The 22,879-nt window shown below is 37.0% G+C and overlaps 1 protein-coding gene across 1 annotated transcript; it reads left to right on the top strand.

The window, feature by feature from the left end:
- Positions 1-3,340: 3,340 nt before the first annotated feature.
- Positions 3,341-19,669, top strand: LOC132140930 (serine/threonine-protein kinase SBK1-like). The gene is made up of 4 exons (XM_059550010.1): positions 3,341-3,562; positions 10,698-10,925; positions 15,242-15,444; positions 16,672-19,669. Exons 2-4 carry the CDS (start codon positions 10,751-10,753, stop codon positions 17,524-17,526), a joined length of 1,233 nt encoding a protein of 410 aa, XP_059405993.1. The 5' UTR covers positions 3,341-3,562; positions 10,698-10,750; the 3' UTR covers positions 17,527-19,669.
- The last annotated feature ends 3,210 nt before the right edge of the window (positions 19,670-22,879 follow it).

The raw sequence follows: 22,879 nt of genomic DNA, 5'->3' as shown, positions 1-22,879 counted from the left end.
TTAGCTCTTTCTTCAGAGTAGGGTCTAACACAGTTCTATAGGAACTACCAGTGACATAAGTGTACGCTGATTGGCCAACACATTTGAAACACTGGCTACCCGCTATTTTTCAAATTTACATTTTTTAATAATCTAAATAACCTTGTATGATTGAAAAGATTCCATGGATGTTAAAGGTTCTTCATGGAACCACTGATTTCAGTAAAGAACCATTGTTTTATATTGTGTATATAATATAAATTCATACTTTTGTTCAGAAACGATCCAGTAAATTAATATTTAAAATTAATGCTGTTCTTTTAAACTTTGTATTTGTCAAAGCATACTGAAAAAAGGAGAAAAAAAAATGCTATTATCTACTATTATAGATAATAGTAAGAAATGTTTCTTGAGCAGCAAATCAGCAGATGATTGATGAATGATTTCTGAAAGATCATGTGACACTGAAGACTGGAGTAATGATGCAAAAAAAATCAGCTTTGCATCATCGAAGTAAATTAAATTGTAAAAAATATTACAGTAAAATAGAACTCACAGCCTTTTTGAGCAGGTATGAAATGGGCCGACCCCAAACTTTTCAACAGTACAGAAAGAACTGAAGATGAACAGATGATTTCAAATAGGACTTGAGACTGAAAGAGCAGTCTGGCTTTGCACACACAATACAGTATTGATTCTGAAGTGTTTCGAACAATGCAATCCAGCACAGTGTTCACCTTGTGCTCCATGTGACTGTTACACAGTGCACGCTTACTGGCAAAAAATGCTTCATCAAGCATAAGAGCAATGGAGAAATGCATTGTTGTTAAGGCCAGTGATGTGCACATTTAACAGGTGACCTCACAGGAGACATCTTCATCATTCGAAGCAGAATCTCCAAGTGTAGAATTGAAAGGCACACTGATGCTCATTTAAGCATGCTCCCAAGGCACGTTTGTGAACGTGTGTGTGTGTGTAATTCTGGCTCACCATGGCTACAGCTGACACAGGTGAGGTTGTGGAGCCTTGGGAAGCTTATTAAAAGATTTTGAAGGAATTTATTTTGCTCTGTTAAGGACAGTGTATTGATAACACACCAAAACTTCATTAATAACACAAAGCTGAGTACTATTCAAAAGTTTGGATACACTTATTAGCTGGCAAAGATGTGATTAAATCAGTCCAAGTTCAGTATATGAAAATATAAGTCAATATTAATTCAATATTCCAAGTGGTAAAAACATGCAAGCATTTGTGTAAATAATACAACAGAATGATCTAAAAGACGCAACACAGCTTTGGTGTGTTAGAGTAAAATATTTAACCAATGCACGATGTTCTTCTTTCTTGAGTTAGTTCCATTATAAAAATGTGACTGGCAGAATCCAAAAGTTGAATTGTCACTGTTTGTATCATTCAGTTTGTCTGAGTTTGTAAATTCCAGTCCAGTCTTTAAACCCAGTCTATTCCAGACCTGCCATTAATCTGGTTTTTGGTGACACACAATATAAATGGTCATGGTCAAGGTCATTTTAATTTTTACAGAACCTTAACACAAATTCAGACCAAGGCGATTTACACTAAACTATAAAAAGATAACAAATGCTTTGTCTTCTGTTGGAACAGCAGTATTTTCACTGGTGACAGAAAAAACAATGCATAAAGCGATTAACCTTTTGAGGACTTTTGTGTGATATTGTTGTGTTTGTGTGAATTAATAGAGGACTCTGAGTCCTGCATAATCTATTTAGTCAAGCACACATGCATGTACTATATTATTAGGCTCAACATAAGCCGCCTTTGCTGACAGCCCTCATCCTGAGTTATTCAGCACACACACAGACTGATCACAGAGTCAGAATTAATGTACTTTCCGTGCAGGACATAATTAAATGTTCACAGATAAAACTGTTAAAGCGATCTCCTTCATGGCCACCCGGCACAAAGCAACTATAACTTAGTTTCCTGCATTCATTTTTTGATGCTGAAGCATCAGCATCGCCGCTTCTGGTGAACTCACGTTTTCCACTGATTTCACTGAGAGTTCTTCCTAGCCTTAGAGCACTTTACTCGGTTTAATATCAACCCACAGCAGAGTATGAATGAGTTGATTGAGTGAATAGCACATTACAGCATAGCAATTAATCAGAATAATTTGGCGTGAGTTAAGCTGCTTTACATCCCTCACATAAGCAGAACGACAGGATTCCACAAGGACACATGCAGATGTACAGGCATACACACTCTTTTTATATAGTAAATGTAAGTATATGTTATTATATACACACATTAAAGACTACAATTTTTCATATTACATATATCTTGGTGACCGTCACAGAAACTATATCTCATTAACAGTCTATGGAAAAAAAAAAAAACTCTATGAAACATTAACCATTGTAAAAGTGTGGCCTATATATTTGCCACGTAGATTTTAATTGAAATCCTCATTTGTAAGTCGCTTTGGAATAAAAGCATCTGCTAAATGACTAAATGTACATTGTAAAATGGAACACAGTTAACTGTAAATGAGTTATTAAATTATTTAATCAAATATTTTAAGCACAAAAAAGGACATATTTATTTATTTATTTGCTTTTTTATTTTTTAAACTTAATATCTTAAGTAATTTCGCTTCTCAAGTAAATGTCGTTATTCAAGAATGTTTCGATATTTATACTAGAAACAAAGACAAACAATACTAAGAATATTGTTTTGAAGCCTCCCAGTCAAAATCCAACTCACTCACTCTTTTCATGCTCCAAATCTTGTAAATAAAGCAGTTTCTAATCTTTGACTAAATTCTTTTCTTTTCTTTTTTTTTCTTCGTTTCTTTAAATTGTTTTACATTTTTTAGGAGGAGATTATTTTTTGACAAAAAAGTTTGAAAAAAGTGATCTAGATAATCCAATTATAACCGGCAATCAATCAATGACCAGGACTTCAGTCAGAAGTGCCTTTTTTCTCACCTAGCCTACAGTAGTTTCCAGTTTAAGAAAGCCTACTAAAGAAATATTTAATTAATTGAACATTTATTTTCCCGTCTTTTCCATTGCCTATTTATCTAGGCTATGTGTTGAACAAGTGTATATACCCAGGACTGTCTTGAACTATTATCTCTGTCTGTTCCTCATGTCCTCTATGCACCTCCTCATCCGAAAAGAAATCTGTACGGAGACAGAATGCACCAACCTGAGCGGTCCATCGCTTTCTTCTCTGATTGGTCGGTTAGCGCAGCGGACTGGTACATCGCTGTCTCATTCCGTTCTCTGATTTGTTGAGTTTTGGAGTGGGCGTGTGCAGGGCTCCCTCCGTCTGTTCTCTGATTGGTCGATGACTCGGTGGGCGGGGACAGCGCTGTCATTACAGACATCCACGACCAGCGGAGAGACAATAGGGCAACAGCAGTCTCTCTGTCAAACGCATCCGCGCGAGGTGCACAAGAATCAATATTAGTACATCAAGGCTTGAAGAAAATAACAGCGAGAGCTGCAGAAAAACACTGCTCCTGATGTTCTAGTTATTAACACTGACCACAACGGAATGACAGCGGGGGGTTTGCGCATCATCTGTTCCCTAAAAGGTAGGTACATTGTATCATAACACTAATATAATGGAGCCTATAATAAAGCTGTATATTGATACGCAATGTCGTTTTTATTTGCCATTGCATATCCAGTAAAAAACGAGAGCTGCTATTTTAAAATGAACATTTGCATAGGATACTGTTCAGATAATGCAAATGCCTTACTTCCATAATATCTTTCTTTACTTCTAAGGTTTATATATTCATTATATTTATTATATGTGTTATAATAACACATTGGTTTGTTGATTTGGCACAGTACATGTAAACAGACAACAGCATTCATCTTTTTCTTATTATTGACATGAAGGTCTCAATGCAGCTGAGCCCATCACTATGTAATCTGCATAGGAAGCAATCCACTGAAGAACAATAGACTGCCAGAACACATCTTGAGCTGCTGTTAGGCGGGTTTGACCCAGACTGATGGCATGTCATTCGAGCAGGTTGTCATGTATGGATGTCAGTTGCATATCAAAGAGAGATGTCTGTTTGTGCATTTATGTATTCTTTTTGTTTTGCACACATGGATAGCCATGCACCTGGACACCCACATGCACGCTCACACAAACCCAAAGGGCTGAAGTGTGCATTCAGTGCACTCATTGAACTGAATGTCTTCACACTGCTTTCATAACAGGTTTTGTCTGGGCAGGATTTAGCAGGAGAGATGAGAGCATGTTTATATGCAATCTTCACGAGTAACACTCTGATGTTTAGGGTTATACCAGGACGGATGTAATGCCAATATATATGTGACATACATAGTTTACATTTATCTTTTGAGATTTGACATTGAAAAAGTGCACAATATATACTCATAACTTTTTATTACACGTATTTAAAAAATGGCTGATGCCAACAAGTTTAGAATGCCCAAAATACTCACATTTATTGGCATTAGTCTCTCACTAAGTGTGAGTATTCAGACACACACAGCTCTGGCGTTTGTCTAAATGGGCATTATTTGAATTCCAACATCTGATATTCAAAACTTCAGCAATCTTTTGGAATAGATCAGGAGTCTAGTCATATATACTGTATATATTTCTTATATCTAATAGTCTAGTTATATTTAATGAGGTTTAATTTTAGGGCCACATTATTTTATCCTGTAGTTTAAATTTCATAAAACACTGAAAATGACATTGCAACATTTTGGTCAAGCAACCTTGATCAGGCATGCAGCGATGTTTGAAATAAGTGTATGTATCAGACCTATAATGAGAGCTATAAAAGTCCTTTTATGGCATTATATGTGCAGACAGTACCAGTTTGCTTCCACTATCTGACACATTTGCGAGTGAAATAATATAGCACACTCAAAAGACAAATGATGATAAGATTTTATTTAATAAGAAATAAAAAGTCTTTGAATTAGTATATGCCAGGAACTGAAAGGATTGTTAAAAGTGGGTGTTACATCTCAGAATGGAGGCAGGTGGCTGGAGCGGCTGGTCGGGGGTTGTAAAAGTAAGGGGCTCTTCAGACAGAATGCATGTTTCCATTCTAATGTGCTACATTTCCATAGTTTTCATAGCATCTTGCGTCTTTTGCAGCATCGCACAGATGAGCATCACATTTTTAAAGAAGCTGTGTCAAGTTAAAGAATTCCAACTTTTATACGCAATATCACTCATCAATGTCATTTCCAAAACAGGCGTTTCACGTTTTAACATGACACAAACTGCATCCTAAATGACAGAGTGTACACTATGCACTTATACACTATGTACTTATGTACTCAGCTATGTGAGGTATGAATCTTAGAAGGTTATTTTGTCATTAATAATCAGAGTCTGTTAGCCCTTCCACATCCGCAATGTAATTAAAGCTGCGACAGTTGAGTGCATGAAGTGTCCAACATTCCACACCTCACTTTTTTTTCAGTTATTTAAGTGCATATTCAAAGTGCAATTTTTTTATTTTTGGAATTTTCAGTGTGTGCACACTACTCACACTATTTATACTATAAAACGTTGTTTTATAGTATAAAACACAAGTGCGTGATTTGCGATTTGTTTTGTGTGAATAGAGAAGATGGCATTTGTGATGTCAAGCTTAAAGAAAAGGTAAAATATAAATTAGATAACACCAGGAACATGCATAAAAAGTAAATATGGTCAATTTTGATTCAATGTTGACTTGAAGCTTGTGCCCTGCCTGTGTCGCCTGACCAGCGGGGAGCGTTGTGCTTGCTGTGAAAGCAGCAGAGAGGACTACAGGACCGAGCCTCGAGCCATTGGTGTCTCTGCTGATTTGTCTCCAAGCGTGAACACAAAATGCAGAGACTTGCCAAGCCCACTGCCTTTGAAGTGCTCCATAGCACTGTGAGCAGTGTGTGTGTGTGTGTGTGTTTGTGTGCAGGAAACAGAACCAACACAACCAGCAAACAGACCAGCACTAACAGGGCTTATGGGGTTTTCTGGAAAGTCTCAGAAAGCTCAGCACCGTCACAGAACACAGTAGAGCGTGCTATTGCAAAGTGTTGGACTAAAAGACGAACAACAAAATGGTTTATAAGAAATCGAAAGTGCACAATAGGACCTTGGAAGATGCAGCAGGATGTGACTTCAAAGCAACGGATTTGCAAATGATTGTTCATCCAAAAATGAAAGTTCTGTCATCATCCCAGGGTCAATGGGGTCTGGACTTTAGTGTTCTTTAAAATATCTTTTATTGTGTTCCACAGAAGAAAGTAATGTGCACAGGTTTGGAATGAGATGAGGATGAGTGAATGATGACAAAATTCCTTTATGGATTGGAAAATGAATAGTTGTCCAAGAGTCTCTGGACGTTCCAGATGTTCATTAACTCAGCGCTCCCGCTACACGTGATTGGCGTGGTTATTAATGGTAGAGGGATTTGTGCTGCTAAACCACTGGACAGGCTTATATATCTACCCTCCATACGCTGATTACTCCATAACTCCAATGGCAATTTCAATCTTGTTTTGAATCCTGTCTCGTTCTGTTTTCAGTGCAAGATAAATCGTCTTCATTACAGAGACTGATGGCAAAAGGTTTTCTGAAAGCACACAAAGTCCAAAGACCATTTCAATTTCCTCTGGTGGTTTATCTGTCTGCTACTCGATTTCCATGGGAACAGAGTAAATTAAATGCACGGTCTTCCATGCTGGCATACAAACCCAGTCCACTGAGCATTAGCTGTCAATATCTGTGCAGGTTTCTCGTGTACGTTGGAGTGAAAGGGTAATGGCTTTTTCACAAATAAGAACTACCCTTATAAATAAGAGGTGTGCTTCCTTGTATTGAATGTGTACTGTTAGTGTACTTCAATTTTAAAAGAATATACATTTTAAAAATACGAGACTTTAAGATATTATAATAAAATAAAAGGCTATTTTCAGTTCACTTTAGTTACTCCAACACACTTAAGTACACTTTTAAAAAGTGCACTTTGTAGGAATGTCATGTTAAATTTGTTTTATCATTTTATCAAATTTTTTAAAATCAATCATACGAAGTTTAATAGAAATGACCATGTATAGTTTATTATACCATAAATGTTTAAATGTCAGTAGATCTGGTAGTACACTTTCATAGACAACAGAAGTAATTCTTAAAATACACAAAGTTGTGCTTATGTTAAAATCCAGTCTTAACTAATTGAATTTAATATACATTTATAATACAATGTAATGTATTATATGTACATGTATAATATGTAATGTAATGTATATGTACATGTATAATATGTAATGTAATGTAATGTAATGTATTAATGTACATGTATAATACAATGAATTTAATTGCAAGTACCTCACATTTAAGTATCCAAAAACACTTAAGTATACTATTCTAAATATATATTCATTATTCATTATTTAAAATCTACTTAAAAAAATGTATACTTCTTGTGTAATGGCTTTCAATGTTTCAACAAACATTATATAAAGATGAAATAAGCTGTAACATTTTTAATTAAATGTGAGTGATGATTTTCTGTGAAAGAGTTGATGAAATTCAATACTAAGGTGTTATCAGTGGTTGCCAGAAGGTTGCTGTAAGGTTACTAAGGCATCTGAGTGTTTTGTGTGTGTGTGTGTGTGTGTGTGTGTGTGTGTGCGTGCGTGTGTGTGTGTGTGTGTGTTGCAATGCAGTTACTCAGAGTATATATATATATATATATATATATATATATATATATATATATATATATATATATATATACAAGGCTATATATAGCTTGGATCCCTCTGACAATATAGATTTTATTTATTTATTTATTTTCTCAGCCATTATTTTGTCCACCAGTCAAAATCTCAAGTCAGATCGATTCAGAAACTAGCAGCACACCTCTACCTAACAAGCTGCCAACTTGACCTGTTATGTCAAAGATTATGTTTAGAGGTTGTTTGAATCCTTAATTCTAAATATGAGAAATCGTGATGATTAAGGTTGTACAGGAGTTTTCATTCTTTCATTGGAAACATTTCTTAATGGCTGCAAATTGCAGTTGTACAGCTTATACAGCTTTACAGCATACGTAAATATTAAGTGCTGGTGCTCACCTCTGAAGGAGTTAAATGGATATTTACAGTGCGAGTGTTAAGTGTGGTGGCCGTAAGAGCCCATACAGCATTGATTAAGCTGTTTGCTGATGATTATTACCTTTTAATGGCTAAGCACAGGAATTTGGCAGCCACTCCATCTTTGGCAGCATTGCTTTTTCTGTAAAAAGCTGGAGGAGGAGAGCCAGAGAAATAAACAGTGAGCACAAGATGATAAGGAACAGGTCAACAAAGCACTGGGCTCAGCACATTGGCAATGGAGAGCTGCATGGAGAAAACTCTGGTAAAACATGCCACATTTACTCAAGAGATGAGAAACCGTGTGGGCTGTTGTCTGTACTGTGTGTCCACTGGAAAACGACATCCAGCCACTGCTAATTATACTCGTATTATTGCAACACCCTAGCAACTACTAAAACTCTTCAGAAACTGCCTGGCAACCACATAGTGAATACTTTCGAACTATATAGTTAGAAAAAAATGGTACGACAAAATACCATTTCAAAATTCATAGTTTTCAGAAAACAGTAGGCGAAACATAACCGAAAGACCAATACTTCCGCATGGATTCTAAAGAGCGCATTCATTGGACACTTTACTATCCCATGAGGCCACTGGAGAGAGGGTTTTTGAATTGTAGTAAAGTACTGAAACTGATGCTGATAGGTCACATGGCCGTAAAAACATGGAGGTCATAGTATGTACGAATTTCATTCATACTACACTAAGTAGAACGTTCTCTCTTTTTTTTTTTTTTTTTTTACAGTTGTGAAGTTCAAATTCGACCTACTCTGACAAGTGATTTCGGATGCTACAGAGGTTTAATTTTAGTTTCAACTGTTCAGTATTTCATTTCGTAAATGCTTTTGATGTTTTCTCTTTGGAGGATGACGCTTATACACATATCTGTACCAACCAATTTTACAACTCTTTTTTATCATGTTACAAAATTTTTAGGGATTTGCTTTGTTTACATAATGTGCTTATCACTCTCTTTCATAAGTAAATTGTTTGTGAACTGAAATTAATTAAGCATTCTATATATTTGTTTTCTGCTGAATGTTTCCTGTCAGATCAAGACTTTCTTATAACTGACACAGTCCTCCTTTCATTTTTGTTGTCAATCGTCCATCCTTGAGATGGGAAGCAGAATGAGCCAGTTTTGTGCAGGGGGTTCAAAGTGTTTGATGAGTAGCCAAAAAAAAAAAGCTTTCCGGCAGCTCAATCTCTCTCTCTCTCTCTCTCTCTCTCTCTCTCTCTCTCTCTCTCTCACACACACACACACACACACACGCACACAAACATACAGAGACATCTTCAAATTTACACAGATGGTGTCACTGAACAGGAAGTGCTGTCATTCTGTCTCATTCGACACATTCTTCTCTATTAATGAGCACTGGCAGGCCTGAAGTGCCATCAGGACTGTAAATTCATTCAGAAATTTCATTAGACAGACTGTTATATTAACAGAAATTCCACCGAGCATTCTTCGAGCAGGCCATTATGAAATCTAATATCTCACGACATTCTAATTTTATGCCACAACACTCATGATGCCTTTTATACTGTATTCCCACATATGCTAAAACAACAGATGTTCATATAAATAAGAGTATGCAAATCTTCAACTACTACTACTACAAAACTTTGCGAGTTTGCTTATCCAAAAGTGCACAATTTTAGGCAGATTCTTGAAATATTTTTATATTGGACCAATAAATGGGTCTGCTTGGTCGATTAAACGGTCATAGTATCATCTTTCATAGTATTATATACATTTACTAAATCGTTTTTATCGTTTTTTTATTATTTTGATTGTGCATAATTACATGCAACAAAGACATCTTAAAATCAGGACAATTAAATGTTTTTACTATATTGGAATTATATTGGCCACTGGAAACCTTTTCTAAAAATATTATATTGCTTTAAAAAAATTATACAGTAGCTTCAGCAAGCTTCATATTTTAAATATCATACATGCTTGCAGCACAAATGGAATCAGACACTAATGAACAGCACTTTAGACTGCCCTAGTTTTTACTATTTGTTGTGCATTGTGACTACATAGCCTGTACTTCCTTTATGAATGATGTTTTGTTCTTACACTTCTCTTGTATTCATCTCATTTGTTGAATCTATATAGTGCATGTTAGCCAAAAACTATGAAAGGTGTTATGCAACATGCAAGCTAGTTTGCCCTCTATCACCTTTTGGAGAGGTTTTGTGGTGCGGAAATAAATAGCCCTATGGAACTATGCGATTTTAGCTTTACAAAGGGGATCGGTCAGGGTGTGTGTGCTCTGATCTTTTGTTCAGCTCAGTTCCTCAAATACCTTCTCATTTCGGATACAGCCTGTGATGTCGTGCACATGAAAGAGCCTCCACACAACAGAAAAAAAGATCAGTGAACTGTAGGTTACATAAGGACTTGTTTAGGAAGCCCCGCAATCTCTGCAACTTTGATGTCAGTGATAAAGTGTCCATCCAATGCAAACATGTTCCAAATCCCAAGTTGTGAAAATGATTGTATTAGAGTATTTTATCATGTACTTTAAAAACTTTTTCCCTTCTTTTCCACTTTCCTACTTTTAGATTTCTAAATCAACACTGTTCTCGTGGAAACTGGTCCCTCCGTCTCTGGAATAATGAGCTCCTCAACCCACCCAATGTCCCGTTCTTCCATTGATGTCCTGGAAGAGCTGCAGCTCATCACTGCTGAGAACCTGGAGAAGCTGGACTTTAATAAATACTATGAGGTCATTAGGGAGCTTGGCAAGGGCACCTACGGCAAGGTGGACCTGGTCATCCACAAGATCAGAGGTAGGTTGAAAGAGAAGGACAGGATGGCTAAGTTGGGTAGCATAGAATACATTTTGACAGGAAAGAAAGCCAGGCTGATTGGGTGTTCAACAACATGCCAATTGTTCAGTTGATGAAACTACTTTCTAAACCACTTTCAGTGGAAAAAACTCTATTAAAAGTTTTGAATGATATAGTGTATATGGATGCTATTTTGAAGATTGTTAAATCTGTCCCTCACGACCTTATTTTCATCCATGTAAAATTCAATGTGGTGCATACCCTAGGTCTCTTTGATCGTTATATATTTATATCTTGACTATGATTAAGTATTTCAAATCTTTAGTCTATATTAATTGATGTGTAGGACAAACAGTTGGGATATGAAAGAGGTCTCATTTGTGATTTACTATCCTGTGGGGAATTTTCTCATTAAAGCTGACAAAGAATGTTTGTACACAAAAACGAAATCCACCTACACTCACAAACAAACACAAGAACACATTTCTCTCCTTCCTGTGAAATCATGCATTATTTATGAGTCATCTGTTATGTTTTCAAGATCCTGTAGATTACCGCAGCTCATAGCTATTGTGTACGCTTTCGCACTGGAGCTTTTTAAATGGACACGAGCCAATCTGACATCAAAGTTTAATGCGTTTATAGTGCAAAAAAGATTTAATGAACCTGAGTCTGCTGAATAGATGGTCTGGCATGCAGTTCGTATGAACTCCAGTATGGTTCAGCAAACAAACGCAAGTACCATTCTCTATGTAGAATTTGATGGCAACTCCAAATAGACAAATATTTTCAATAACACAGTGAAACCTATAAATTACTATAGCTTCAGTTGTAAACAAATGCCGCTTGTATTAATGGTTTGCTAACACACACACACACACACACACAAAACTGCAGTTCAAGAACCAATAGTACAACACAAATACCTGCTGGTGTGGAATAAAACTCAATATCCTTACTTACGTCTCTCATGAAAAAATAGCTGATGAATCTAGTCAGCCAGTGCTGATGAATGACCAAGTAAGTCTTACTGGTTTAGCTAATCAAGAAACCTTGGAAAACCAGCAGTCTATTCTGAAAGACAACATATTGAACGATGGTGATGATCATGAAGGCATACCTATATTAAAAAAAAACAGCCATCTCCTAGTTACAATTTTAGCCTCTTATAAGATGTCCAAAAGTTCAGATTAAGACATTGTTTAAATCTTTTGGACGTGTAATGATGCTCTTCAGCCTCTAAAGTGCCCCTATTTGGCTTGTGCATCCTCCAGATTTCAAAGAGATGCAAAACACACCATCTGTCAATATCCAAAATCCCCATTCATCTACACCTCATTTATTATTCACTGAAGTACCGGACATACTAAGAGGATGAATGCTGCAGTGCACTGTGGGGGCAGTTCCAGGAATCCACAATCCTGCTTGGTTCAGCACAACTCGTGTGCTGTCATAACATTTACATTTCAGGATATCTGCTCCGATACCTGACAGTTATTGCATGTACTGTATATAATGGGATGCCCCTCAGAGGAAGAATGTGTTTACCAGCTAGGATATCTCCCTAGAGGAGTAAACTGAATTTGTGTTTGCCATTTTCCATTTGTATTTTGCTTTAAGCGTCCCTCTGATCTTGACGGTTTCATAATGTTTGTGGGAATACTCAGTATATGTAATTAAATGCTGAAGCCTGGAGGTCACAATCACAGCAGATGTTTCAATCTATAAACCAGTGTAATCATGAAAGTTGCCAAAATTTACTTTTAGCATATATTTGCATTTAAAATGTGCAGTTTGTCTCCTCCAGAAAATGTCAAACACAGTATCCACTGCTCAGTGTTGTATAATACTTATATTCTCTATAAATGAGAATGACCTCTTTCTTTAATACTGCATTTCCTCCAAATGTGGGATAATCCTACATCTGACTTGTGGCTATTACAATGTTCTATTGCCCGATGCTTGTGTAAAGACAATAGATGTCTATGGTATCACTAGCATGGACATCTCCTAGCAACAAAACATGCAGAGGATAAACAATGCATTTGTTCAGCAGGTGTACTGTTATCAGCTGAGAGAATCATTTACCGTGTTTTACACACCTGTTCATGCAAACGTTATATTAATATAACAGGTTATCTCATCTTGTAATGTAGTAACGTTGACTCATTGGTGCATTTCATTTGCTTAAAAGTGAATGTTTATCATTAACTGATTTCAGACACCTGCAACTTGGTGAAAATGAGAGTTGTGGATTTCTGCACAATTTCCCAAGTCAAAAGTCTGAGTTAAAGTGGTGCTACAGTAAATAACATGTTACACAACTGATGATGTGTTACACTGGTGTGAAGATCTGGTTTTGGCTATTCCTCTTTATATAAATACCTATAAAAACAATAAATGATCCATAATTACATGCAAGTTAGACTAAGCCAAACCCTAACCATATAGTAGGTACATGTAGTAAATTAATTTGATTCAGTACTTAAAAGTTGAGATTGCAATCTGTGCTCACGGTTCTCCATAAGGTTCCACCTACTGCAGCCCCAGATTGCCTGTCATGAGTCTAAGCAGGTGCAACTGTCAGCTGTGCATGTTATAATGAAGGTCCTTTGTGAAGGCCTTTATCTTAGCTATAGAGCTTCTGCTGTCTGTTGTGTTATGTAATAACAAAGCTGGGGGCGGGGGTTCCTATTGCCATTTGACCTTCCTTTCAAGTGCTCAGCAGCTGCTAACCCTCTGCAGCGTGTTATGCAAAGGACCTTCAAAATGTCTTTTTTGTTCAAGATGTTGCTAAGACCATGTGAATGACAATCACAGTTTGTGTCTTTTAGGGGTGAGTAAATCTGAAAGATGATGCCTCTCTAATAGACTGGCAGTTAACAAAATATGCTACGACAGTCTCTGTGAACGGATGTTCAGAAAACACTGGAGAAATTGGAGGAATTCGAAATATAAAAGTACTGATTGTTTTACAGACAGAAAGTGGAATACACATCTCTACACATGGATATCTAAGTTTTTCCTTAGATGCACCTAGTAACTTATAAACATGATTCTGTTTATTGATGCACTAATGCAGGGGTGGACAACATTGGTCCTGGAGAGCCACAGTCTTGCAGAGTTTCACTCCAACCCTAATCAAACACACCTCAACCAGCTAATCATGGTCTAAGCCAGGGGCCCTCTGGGGACCTACGAGATCCACTTTCCTGCAGAGAGTAGCTCCAACCTGGATTAAACACACCTTTTTGCAACTTGTAGTAATTCTGAAGACTATAGCTGCGCTTACACTTGGCATTAACCATGCGATCACCGTGATCCGATCAAGCAGATCGGATCATCAGTCAATCAGAACATGGCACTTTACAGTTGCCAACATCAGGTGGATAACCAGTCAGATCTGTCTTTCCCATGCAATATTTGAATAAGTCTGCAGAGAATGGCCCGTGCCATCAAAGACAAGTGTACGAGTCTAGCTAGTGCTCCACACGAGTGTTCTCCGTCTCTCTTCAAACAGTTCGCTAAAGAGGGGACGGGTTTTGCATAACATCCACCTGTGAATGCAGACACCATGGCTGAATTGCGTTTACATTAAACTGAGATCCGATCACAATGTGTCCCCGACTACCTCTGGACCAGGACATGATGATCGAATAACATTCCGATTAAAAATGTGCATTTACACTTGTTTTTTCAGTGTGTATGTGGACAATATCTGGATAGAGGTGACATGTTAATGCCAAGTGTAAACGCAGCCTCTGATTAGCTTGTTCAAGTGTGTTTGATTAGGGTCGGAGCTGAACGCTGCAGGAAAGTCAATCTTAAGGTCAAGAGTTGAGGACCTCTGGTCTAACGGTTACCAGAAAGTTACAAGCACCTATATAATAAAAGGTTTTACTGAAAGGAGTGCTGGTGGGATAAATGACACTGCAAAATAAAAATGAGTTTACTGCATTTGAACAATGCAATTCATCAAACTAGTGTAGCTAGAAACATATGCATGCTTTCATGGCCAAATACTTTCAATAAGCAAAAAAACATTATTGCAGAAACAACAGAAAATAGTGGAACTTGCTTCAGGTTTTCTTGAACCTTTCAAACTTGCTTTAGAATTTGTTAGTAGAAAATTGTAGTTCCCTTGTAAATTGATTTCTCACATGAATACATGACCTGACATTGTCATGACGTGACATTTAAAAGAGCATGTTCAGATCTTGCAAGTAGGCCATTAGCTTTGTGTCAGCAACAGAATAATCAGGAATGCATTAAAAGCCGAGAAATGTCAACCTCTACCTATCTCTTTTTATCTCCAGGCACGAAAATGGCCTTGAAATTCTTGCGGAAGAAAACCACTAAGCTGAAGAGCTTCCTACGCGAATACAGCATCTCTCTCTACTTGTCGCCCTGTCCTTTCATCATCAACATGTATGGCATTGCCTTCGAAACTGATGAATACTACATCTTTGCTCAAGAGTACGCACTGGCAGGCGATCTCTTTGACATCATTCCTCCCCAGGTGAGACTACAAGAACTCAGATCTCTACTTAAAAGATATATATTAATATTGTGTTACTTTTCACATATGCTTAGGCAGTCAATTGAGTCCTAGAAGAAAACATTAAAATTATTCACATCTAAATTGAAATCTAGGTTGTAACACCTTTGAAGAAATCCTAAGTTGTGTAACGTGATCTCTATTATGATTCTGTTGGTTGTTCTGGGCGGTCGAAGTTTCTGCGACACAATATTACGTAACTTATTACACATTACGTAGCAGTTTCAGAGTGAAATGTCCAGTGAGTAGCACTTACATGCGCAGTCAATTGTGGAAATATTTTTATTATGTTGCTTTAGGCGCGTATTTCTGGAGTTCAGAACTGTTTTGGAAAATGTCATACCCGCTACACCAAACTCAACCCTAAACCTACCCGATACTGTCAACAAAATTGAAAGTGATTTAAAAACTTGTTCGCTGATGCAGTCCTGTTGTTTTGTCAAATTGTAGTTTCACTGGAGTGCTTCACTTCACAAGTACAACGCCATATCACGTAAGCCACCGAGCAAACCTACTGCATTAGAAAACCCATACATATGAAGCTGTGTATGCGACACTAATGTTCAATAATATTCTTTTTCAAATCTCCCAGTGTATTAGAATATTATGAAGTCATAAAATAATAAATGTGCAAGGAATTGTCAACTTTTATTATACCTAACTTTCACACAGAGTTTTCTGCCTCTAGTGTTCATTTCAACTGGAAATGCGTGTACATTTCATACATGTATATTTTTACATTTACATTTTGCAGAAACTTAGGGAGAGGCATGCATTTCCAGTGAGCCTGGCTGTTGCTAGGTACTTGCTACAATGTTTAACCTTATCTAGTTTCCAAAACTCACCAGTACCGTCCCACGAGCCTGAGATCTTGCTTTCCAACCAAAGGCACGTCTCTTACTAAATCTGTTCCATTCAGTGATTTCCTGAGAAGAGCAGCCGTGTATTCAGTTGAGGATGTGCACTGTGTTCATCACATGGAAATAATTGAGGACTTTATGTTCCCTGCACACTTTTTGCTGCATTACAGAAAGCCTTCATTTTATGGTGATCAGGTTTTCTGTTGTAGGGGCTCATTATGCTTCAGATTTGGCTGTCTGTGAGAATTATGATAGCACCCATTATGTAACCATAAGGTATTTAGTCGTAGTGTCTAATCCCGTTTTCTTTCCGCTCTCCTGTGCGTAGGTTGGACTGCCGGAGAACGTTGCCAAGCGGTGTGTGCACCAGGTGGCGATTGCACTGGATTACCTGCACTGCAAGAAGCTGGTGCATCGTGACATAAAGCCGGAGAATGTCCTCATCTTTGACAAGGAGTGCCGGAAGGTGAAGCTGTCGGATTTTGGCATGACGCGGTGCGCTGGCTCTCCAGTGAAGCGGGTGAGTGGAACCATCCCATACACGGCTCCAGAACTGTGCGACACCAGCCGGCAAGAGGGCCTGTGTGTAGACTACAGCACTGATGTGTGGGCTTTCGGTGTACTTCTGTTCTGCATGCTCACTGGGAATTTCCCCTGGGAAAAAGCACTCCCAACTGACGCTTTCTATGAGGAGTTTGTGCGCTGGCAGCATCGGCGGAGGCGAGCCAGCACGGTGCCTTCACAGTGGCGCCGTTTCACTGACGAGGCCCTCCGCATGTTCCGATGCCTGCTGGCCATCGAGCAGGACCGCCGATGCTCCGTGAAAGAGGTCTTCAACTACTTCAACCACTGCTGGATGCTCGACACGGAGAACGGCAACACGACCCATGTCTCGGGCAGTAACGGCAACAACGGAACGGTGATGAATGGCCGTCAGGCTGAGCTCAACTCTTCTTCCTCTGAAGAAGATGAGTTGGTGGACCGTTTGAAGCAGCAGAGCTTGTCGCCTGTGTGCGGGGTAGCTAAAAGAGGCATTGTCATGGAGCCAGTGACGGCGCACTACTCCTCTACGTCCACGAACAGCCCTGCTTCCTCCACTGGTGGCTATGAGCGCATCACCCGGGATAACAACGGCAACAATGGTCGAATCCTAGTCACGACACCAATTGAAATATGCGTGTAGACAGGTCACTGCTTCATATTACCTACCATGCACATATATTTGGGATGATGCAAACGCGTCTGAGGAAACGTTGTTAGCTGACGCACAAATGCTCAGCATTCCAAAAAGTGCAGACAGCTTGAAACACTTCCTGATGACGAGTATCTCTGAGGGAAGTCTACAGATTGTGTCTCAACCACGTTTTCCACGTATAATTAGACCAAAACAAAAGCAACTTTAAAAGAATAGAAAAAAAACTCTTTGCGAAAATGTGAAGCAATATGTTGAATTTTTGTGAAAAAGTGATTCAGTCAAAAAAAAAAATGATTTGGAACTTGAGAGGGAAAGAAAACTGCAAAAACATTTCATGTGGAGACTTGGTTTCAGAAGCACAGTAAGAACTGTGTTGGTATTGTTTCGTGCTCGTGCATACCTGTGGTCAGTGGATATGACTTTTGAAGCTTATTGGTTACTCTATAAGTGTGTTGTATTATTCATTTCGGTCTTTATTTATTTAATGTTTTAGCATTGCAATGTTAAATTATAATTTGCTGAGAATCTGCACTGCCAAATCTTAGTTTGCTCACTATTAAACCAAAACTGGCAAGAAAAATTCACTTGATTTCAGAAGACTGTTAAGGAGGTTTGATGGTAGATTGAAATATATATTTTTTCTTAAGTAACATATAGATGCAATCCATATACAGTGTGTAATTCCTTTCTGTCAAGGAGATATTTTGCCCTTCTTGCATTCAGATACAGTTCTTTAAAAGGATGTGGGTGTGTACAACAAAATGCAAGAGTGATTTAGACATGATGGCTACCGTAAACACGCTTCAAAAACCATTTAGCCACTGTGTGTTCATATATATTTAGACAGTATGGAACGATACCACATTATGTACTTTACATTATTTCCTCTTTTTGCATTCTTTCTAAACATTGGAATGGAATCCTGAAAGCACATGTATGCCACCAAGATGTTTTTTTGGTTTTCTCTAGATGATGTCAGTTTTGGATTCTCAGATTGGAGAAGTTCCTGTTGGATGTTAGTATGAAATTTAGCCAATGTGAGATTTAAATTTTTTTTTAGAGAAATTATTAATATTTTATTATAGAGAAAATATGATGCTTAAAAGAGAATGTTATGCTTTCCAGATTTGCAATGATCTCTTTCATAGATGTCTTGATGACATACATGTGCTTACTGGGTGAAGGATTTCTCAGGTATACCATACACTGTGTAATATTTAAAAGTCAAGAGGAAATCTGAATCTACCCCGTTTACTTTCCTAATGCATGCTCCTAGTCTCACTGTGCACTTACCAGTGCACATTTTTAAAAACTATTTTTTTTTCCCCAAAAAATTTCTGCTACTAAACTGATTTTCTTTTTTGATGACTTAAAATACTTTCAAACCTTCCCCTCCCACCACTTGTCAAAATAGATCAATTCAGTCTACCGCCTCCATTTTTTTTCTCACTGAGTATCCTGTTTTACATTAAAGTGTCAAGTGATAGTTATTATTAGTAAAATTATTTGTGAAATGGTTTCAAACACCATTTAATGTTGTCTTTAACACCTAATATGTTACTTGATGCGTAGGAAGAATCTGTTAAATGAAAATGTCATATTTATGTTTCACGACTAATAAAAAAAAAATGCTGCTTTGGTCCAAAAAAAAAAGGAAGAAGAAAAAAAAATGTCCAGTTGTATATCTGTACAAGATTTTTTATTTGGACTATAAATTACATATAAAAAATGTTGCCAGCTGCTAAAATGTTATACTTTGTGGTTTTATTAAATTCCAATAAAGTGGAATGTACCCTGTTCCACAAAAAGTCTTGCGCAATTAAAAAAAAAAAAAGTTTTTCATATTTTATTTAATATTTTTTACATTTTATGACATTTGTTCAATTTCATACTCTTGTTTAAAGAAAGGTAGCAAAAGAAGCTAATTTGTCGCAACTGTTATGATCTTGTGTTGTTAATAGGAAAAAATGAAAGTGTCAGCAATGTTTGAAAGGGCATTTTGCATGGGTATAACAGAAGACCAATGTTAGAGAATGGTATCTACTTAGAATTGTTACAATTATTGTGTAGGGATATTTTAAATTAGCACAAGTTTGCATAACTTTGCAAGTTCAGTGAAAAAAGGACAACGTGAAAGTTTTTTTAATTCTTCATGTGCAGGACATTGAACTTATATGGCCAGCCAACAACGATGGGGCATTACAAAACATGTTGATGTGCTCACACACAATAACCACGAAGAAGCTGAAAGACATTGTAACCCTGCAAAATATGTGAAGAAAACAAGTCAAATGTGAAAAGTTTTTTGTTAAAACGACAAAAGCAAAAACTGACATTTTAATGTGTTTTGTTTTCCAGAAATATTTGCATGAATCAACATTGCTCTGGAGAAACATTGTAGAAATAAACATTAAAAGTACTGAAAGATGTGGCTTTTGTGTCTTTTCTGAAACAATGTTCTAACTGGTTTTCACATACGAATCATCCTATGTGCTCAGCAAGATTCCAGGTGTTTTTTAGTTTTGTTTTTTAATGCTCCAAATGCAATATCTTTTTCATGTCCTACCATACTTATCTGATATATCATCCTGCTCATGATATCTGAGAGCATTTCACTCTCTTTACCAGTCAAAAATCTTGAGTATTGCTGTCCACATGTGTCACAAAATACATGTCTACTGGAAAAGAGGTTCTATTTTAATTAGTTTATTTTAAAACATGTTTAGTTAAACAATATTTGAATTCATGACTAATGCAGTTGTTGATATCTGCCAATGAGCCAGTGAACAATACCTGGCCAAAAATGTTAAACATGGTTAGCTTGCCCTTTTTCCTCACATATTTTAAGGCAAAAACCCTCTTTCTTTATATATTCCATTAAAGTGTAGAAGTGTATTCTGTCCAAGTACATTTGTTTTCAAGCAGCCATGTCCATGAGAAAAGATAGCAGCATCCTGGTGATGCAACTACCATAGAAATTACAGTTTTTTACAGACGCTAGGACACATTTCTCAATACTTAGGTCACTTTTGCAAAACTCTTCACACAGTGAGCACAACAGAAGTCTATGTGGGCTAAACTGAGGATCAATTATCATTGCTTTGGCACAAAATGTATTCAATGACTACATCTCTCAAATTTCATGAATTCTTTTCTCACTCAGACACAACAACCAAAACTCTTTGTACGCAGAGGCCAGTTTACACATGCTTACATACTGTTTTCAAAACTGTTAAACTTATGTTCAAAACATAATACAAACCTGAATAAGACAGCAATTTGCTACATTTCTACAGTAATGTTTGAATCAAATATATTTAAAATTCTTAAATGAAATGCTATAAAAACAATTGGACAATTAGTAGATTAGCATTACTATTGTATCTGTATCAGTGGATGGTGTGGATACAAATTCCTCTATTTTGGAATTACTCAGTGCAAAAAAATTAAAATAAATAAACAACATAAAATATTGATGAATTCTGCATCATGTCTGATTCATTCCAGTAACATATATTGCAGTGAGTTATAAACAGAGATGTGTCCACAAGAAAAACACTGTATAATGCTACATGTTGTTAGTGTTTTTTAGGTCATTGTTTTGTTGTGTTTGTCGGCTGTCAACCTTTGCTAGTGTTCTGGAAGAATGAGTTGATTTGAGACCTGAAGAAACGGTTTTGGTAGTTGTAGTGCATTTTGAATGTGAAATGTACTGCTTTGCCAAGCTGAAAGTCGGTTAGGAGAGTTTTGCAAAAGTGTAAGTATTAAGAAATGTGTCCTAGCATCTGTAAAAAACTGTAATAGAAATGCTATTAGATAATTCTCTTCTAATAAATAAAATCTATTAGTTAAGTACATATTTAAATGTTTGCATTTTTATGTTTTCTTTTAATAAATCAAATAATTAGTTACAGTTTTTCTCAGTCGCTTTGGTACATTTCTCGAATCATCCTTGAGATTTGCAAAACAGTAAGTGCATTTCTCAAAACAACTCGTACAAATAGCAAAACCCCATGGATTACCTGAAAAAGCCAGTCTTTTGCTCAAAATCCTTAGTTCATCTCTCAAAAATAAATATCTGTTTCAATGAACATGTCAGTGCCATCGAATGACCTTGTGAGTCCTTGTGTCATAGTTTACGGATAAGACAGTCAAATTCCTTAGTCATGTTGTCAATATAACAGTGTACTCTGGAGGGATGTTCTGATGTAAACCATGGCAACATTTTGGATGACAGTTCATGACAAGTGCAAACATAGATACAGAACAATATGCATCATATGACTAAACATACGTCTTCATTTTCAAATACCTCTGTTTTCACAATCCACCCTACATTTTAATAACGGCATTTGCAAATTTAACTATTTGGGATGGCATCTTCAGAAAATGTTGATTTGTATCAATGAAGACAAAAGGTAAAATAGATAATTAATGTAACTAAAATATGCACAGAGAGATCAGAGAGTTGGTGAAGACTAGAGCATGTGCTGACCAGTTCCCTTCCACAAATTAAAGTGACAGAAGTGAGCTGACTCATTATGGGATGCTAATGAGAAACAAAGAGGCGATGTGAGAAACACTGTGTGAGTTGGTTTGTGCTGGGTAGTTTAGTTTAACCCTAAAAACAAACATAAAAGGGAATACAAATGTAATGATAATATCTTTGTGCCATCTGGACAGCTCAGACTGCGAGACAGAAGCAGGAAGACAAAACAACAGTTATGTTGTACATTTTGTTCCCACGATTCATGCAGGATAAGAAGAGAATGTATCAAACTCCCACCTTATTACCATCCCTCCTCTTTCACAACTCAGAGCCAAACTCGGTTTCTCAGGATGATATAGCTAAAAATCACAACCCAGTAGTGCTTTTTTGGACATTTAGAGAGGTGATTCAGTGGCCGTTCTTGCACAAGCAGGATTTATATGGATATGAATAGGAGATCATGTTCAATGTCGACCATCTAGCAGTGGGAGGTAGTGAAATACAGCTTCGTACACACAGAAAGAACAGCTTGATCTATATTCATCCTATTGGATTTTAACGCTTAAAGCTTCAAGAGGAACTGTAGGATCTCGACGTCAGCCACTTTTAAAGCTTGCAAAGGCTGAATTTCAGTGCAGTTTTCTGGTGGCCAGAGCTATTCATCAGACAGTGTTTATGTGCGGTAGCATATTGCTTTTAAAGTGATTCACACCGAACACATGGCAAAGCATGCTGATTTGTGGGATCATCTGAGCACAATCAAAAAATCTTTTGCTGCACATTAGTGGAGCTAGCTAAAGCAAGCATCATCATAACTATTTAATTCATTATGATTAATAATTATCACTGAGA

This window comes from Carassius carassius, chromosome 1 (assembly GCF_963082965.1).
Source record: "Carassius carassius chromosome 1, fCarCar2.1, whole genome shotgun sequence".
NCBI classification, from domain to species: Eukaryota; Metazoa; Chordata; class Actinopteri; order Cypriniformes; family Cyprinidae; genus Carassius; species Carassius carassius.
Note: the sequence above shows the minus strand (reverse complement) of the source record. Positions and strands in the feature narration are given on the sequence as shown.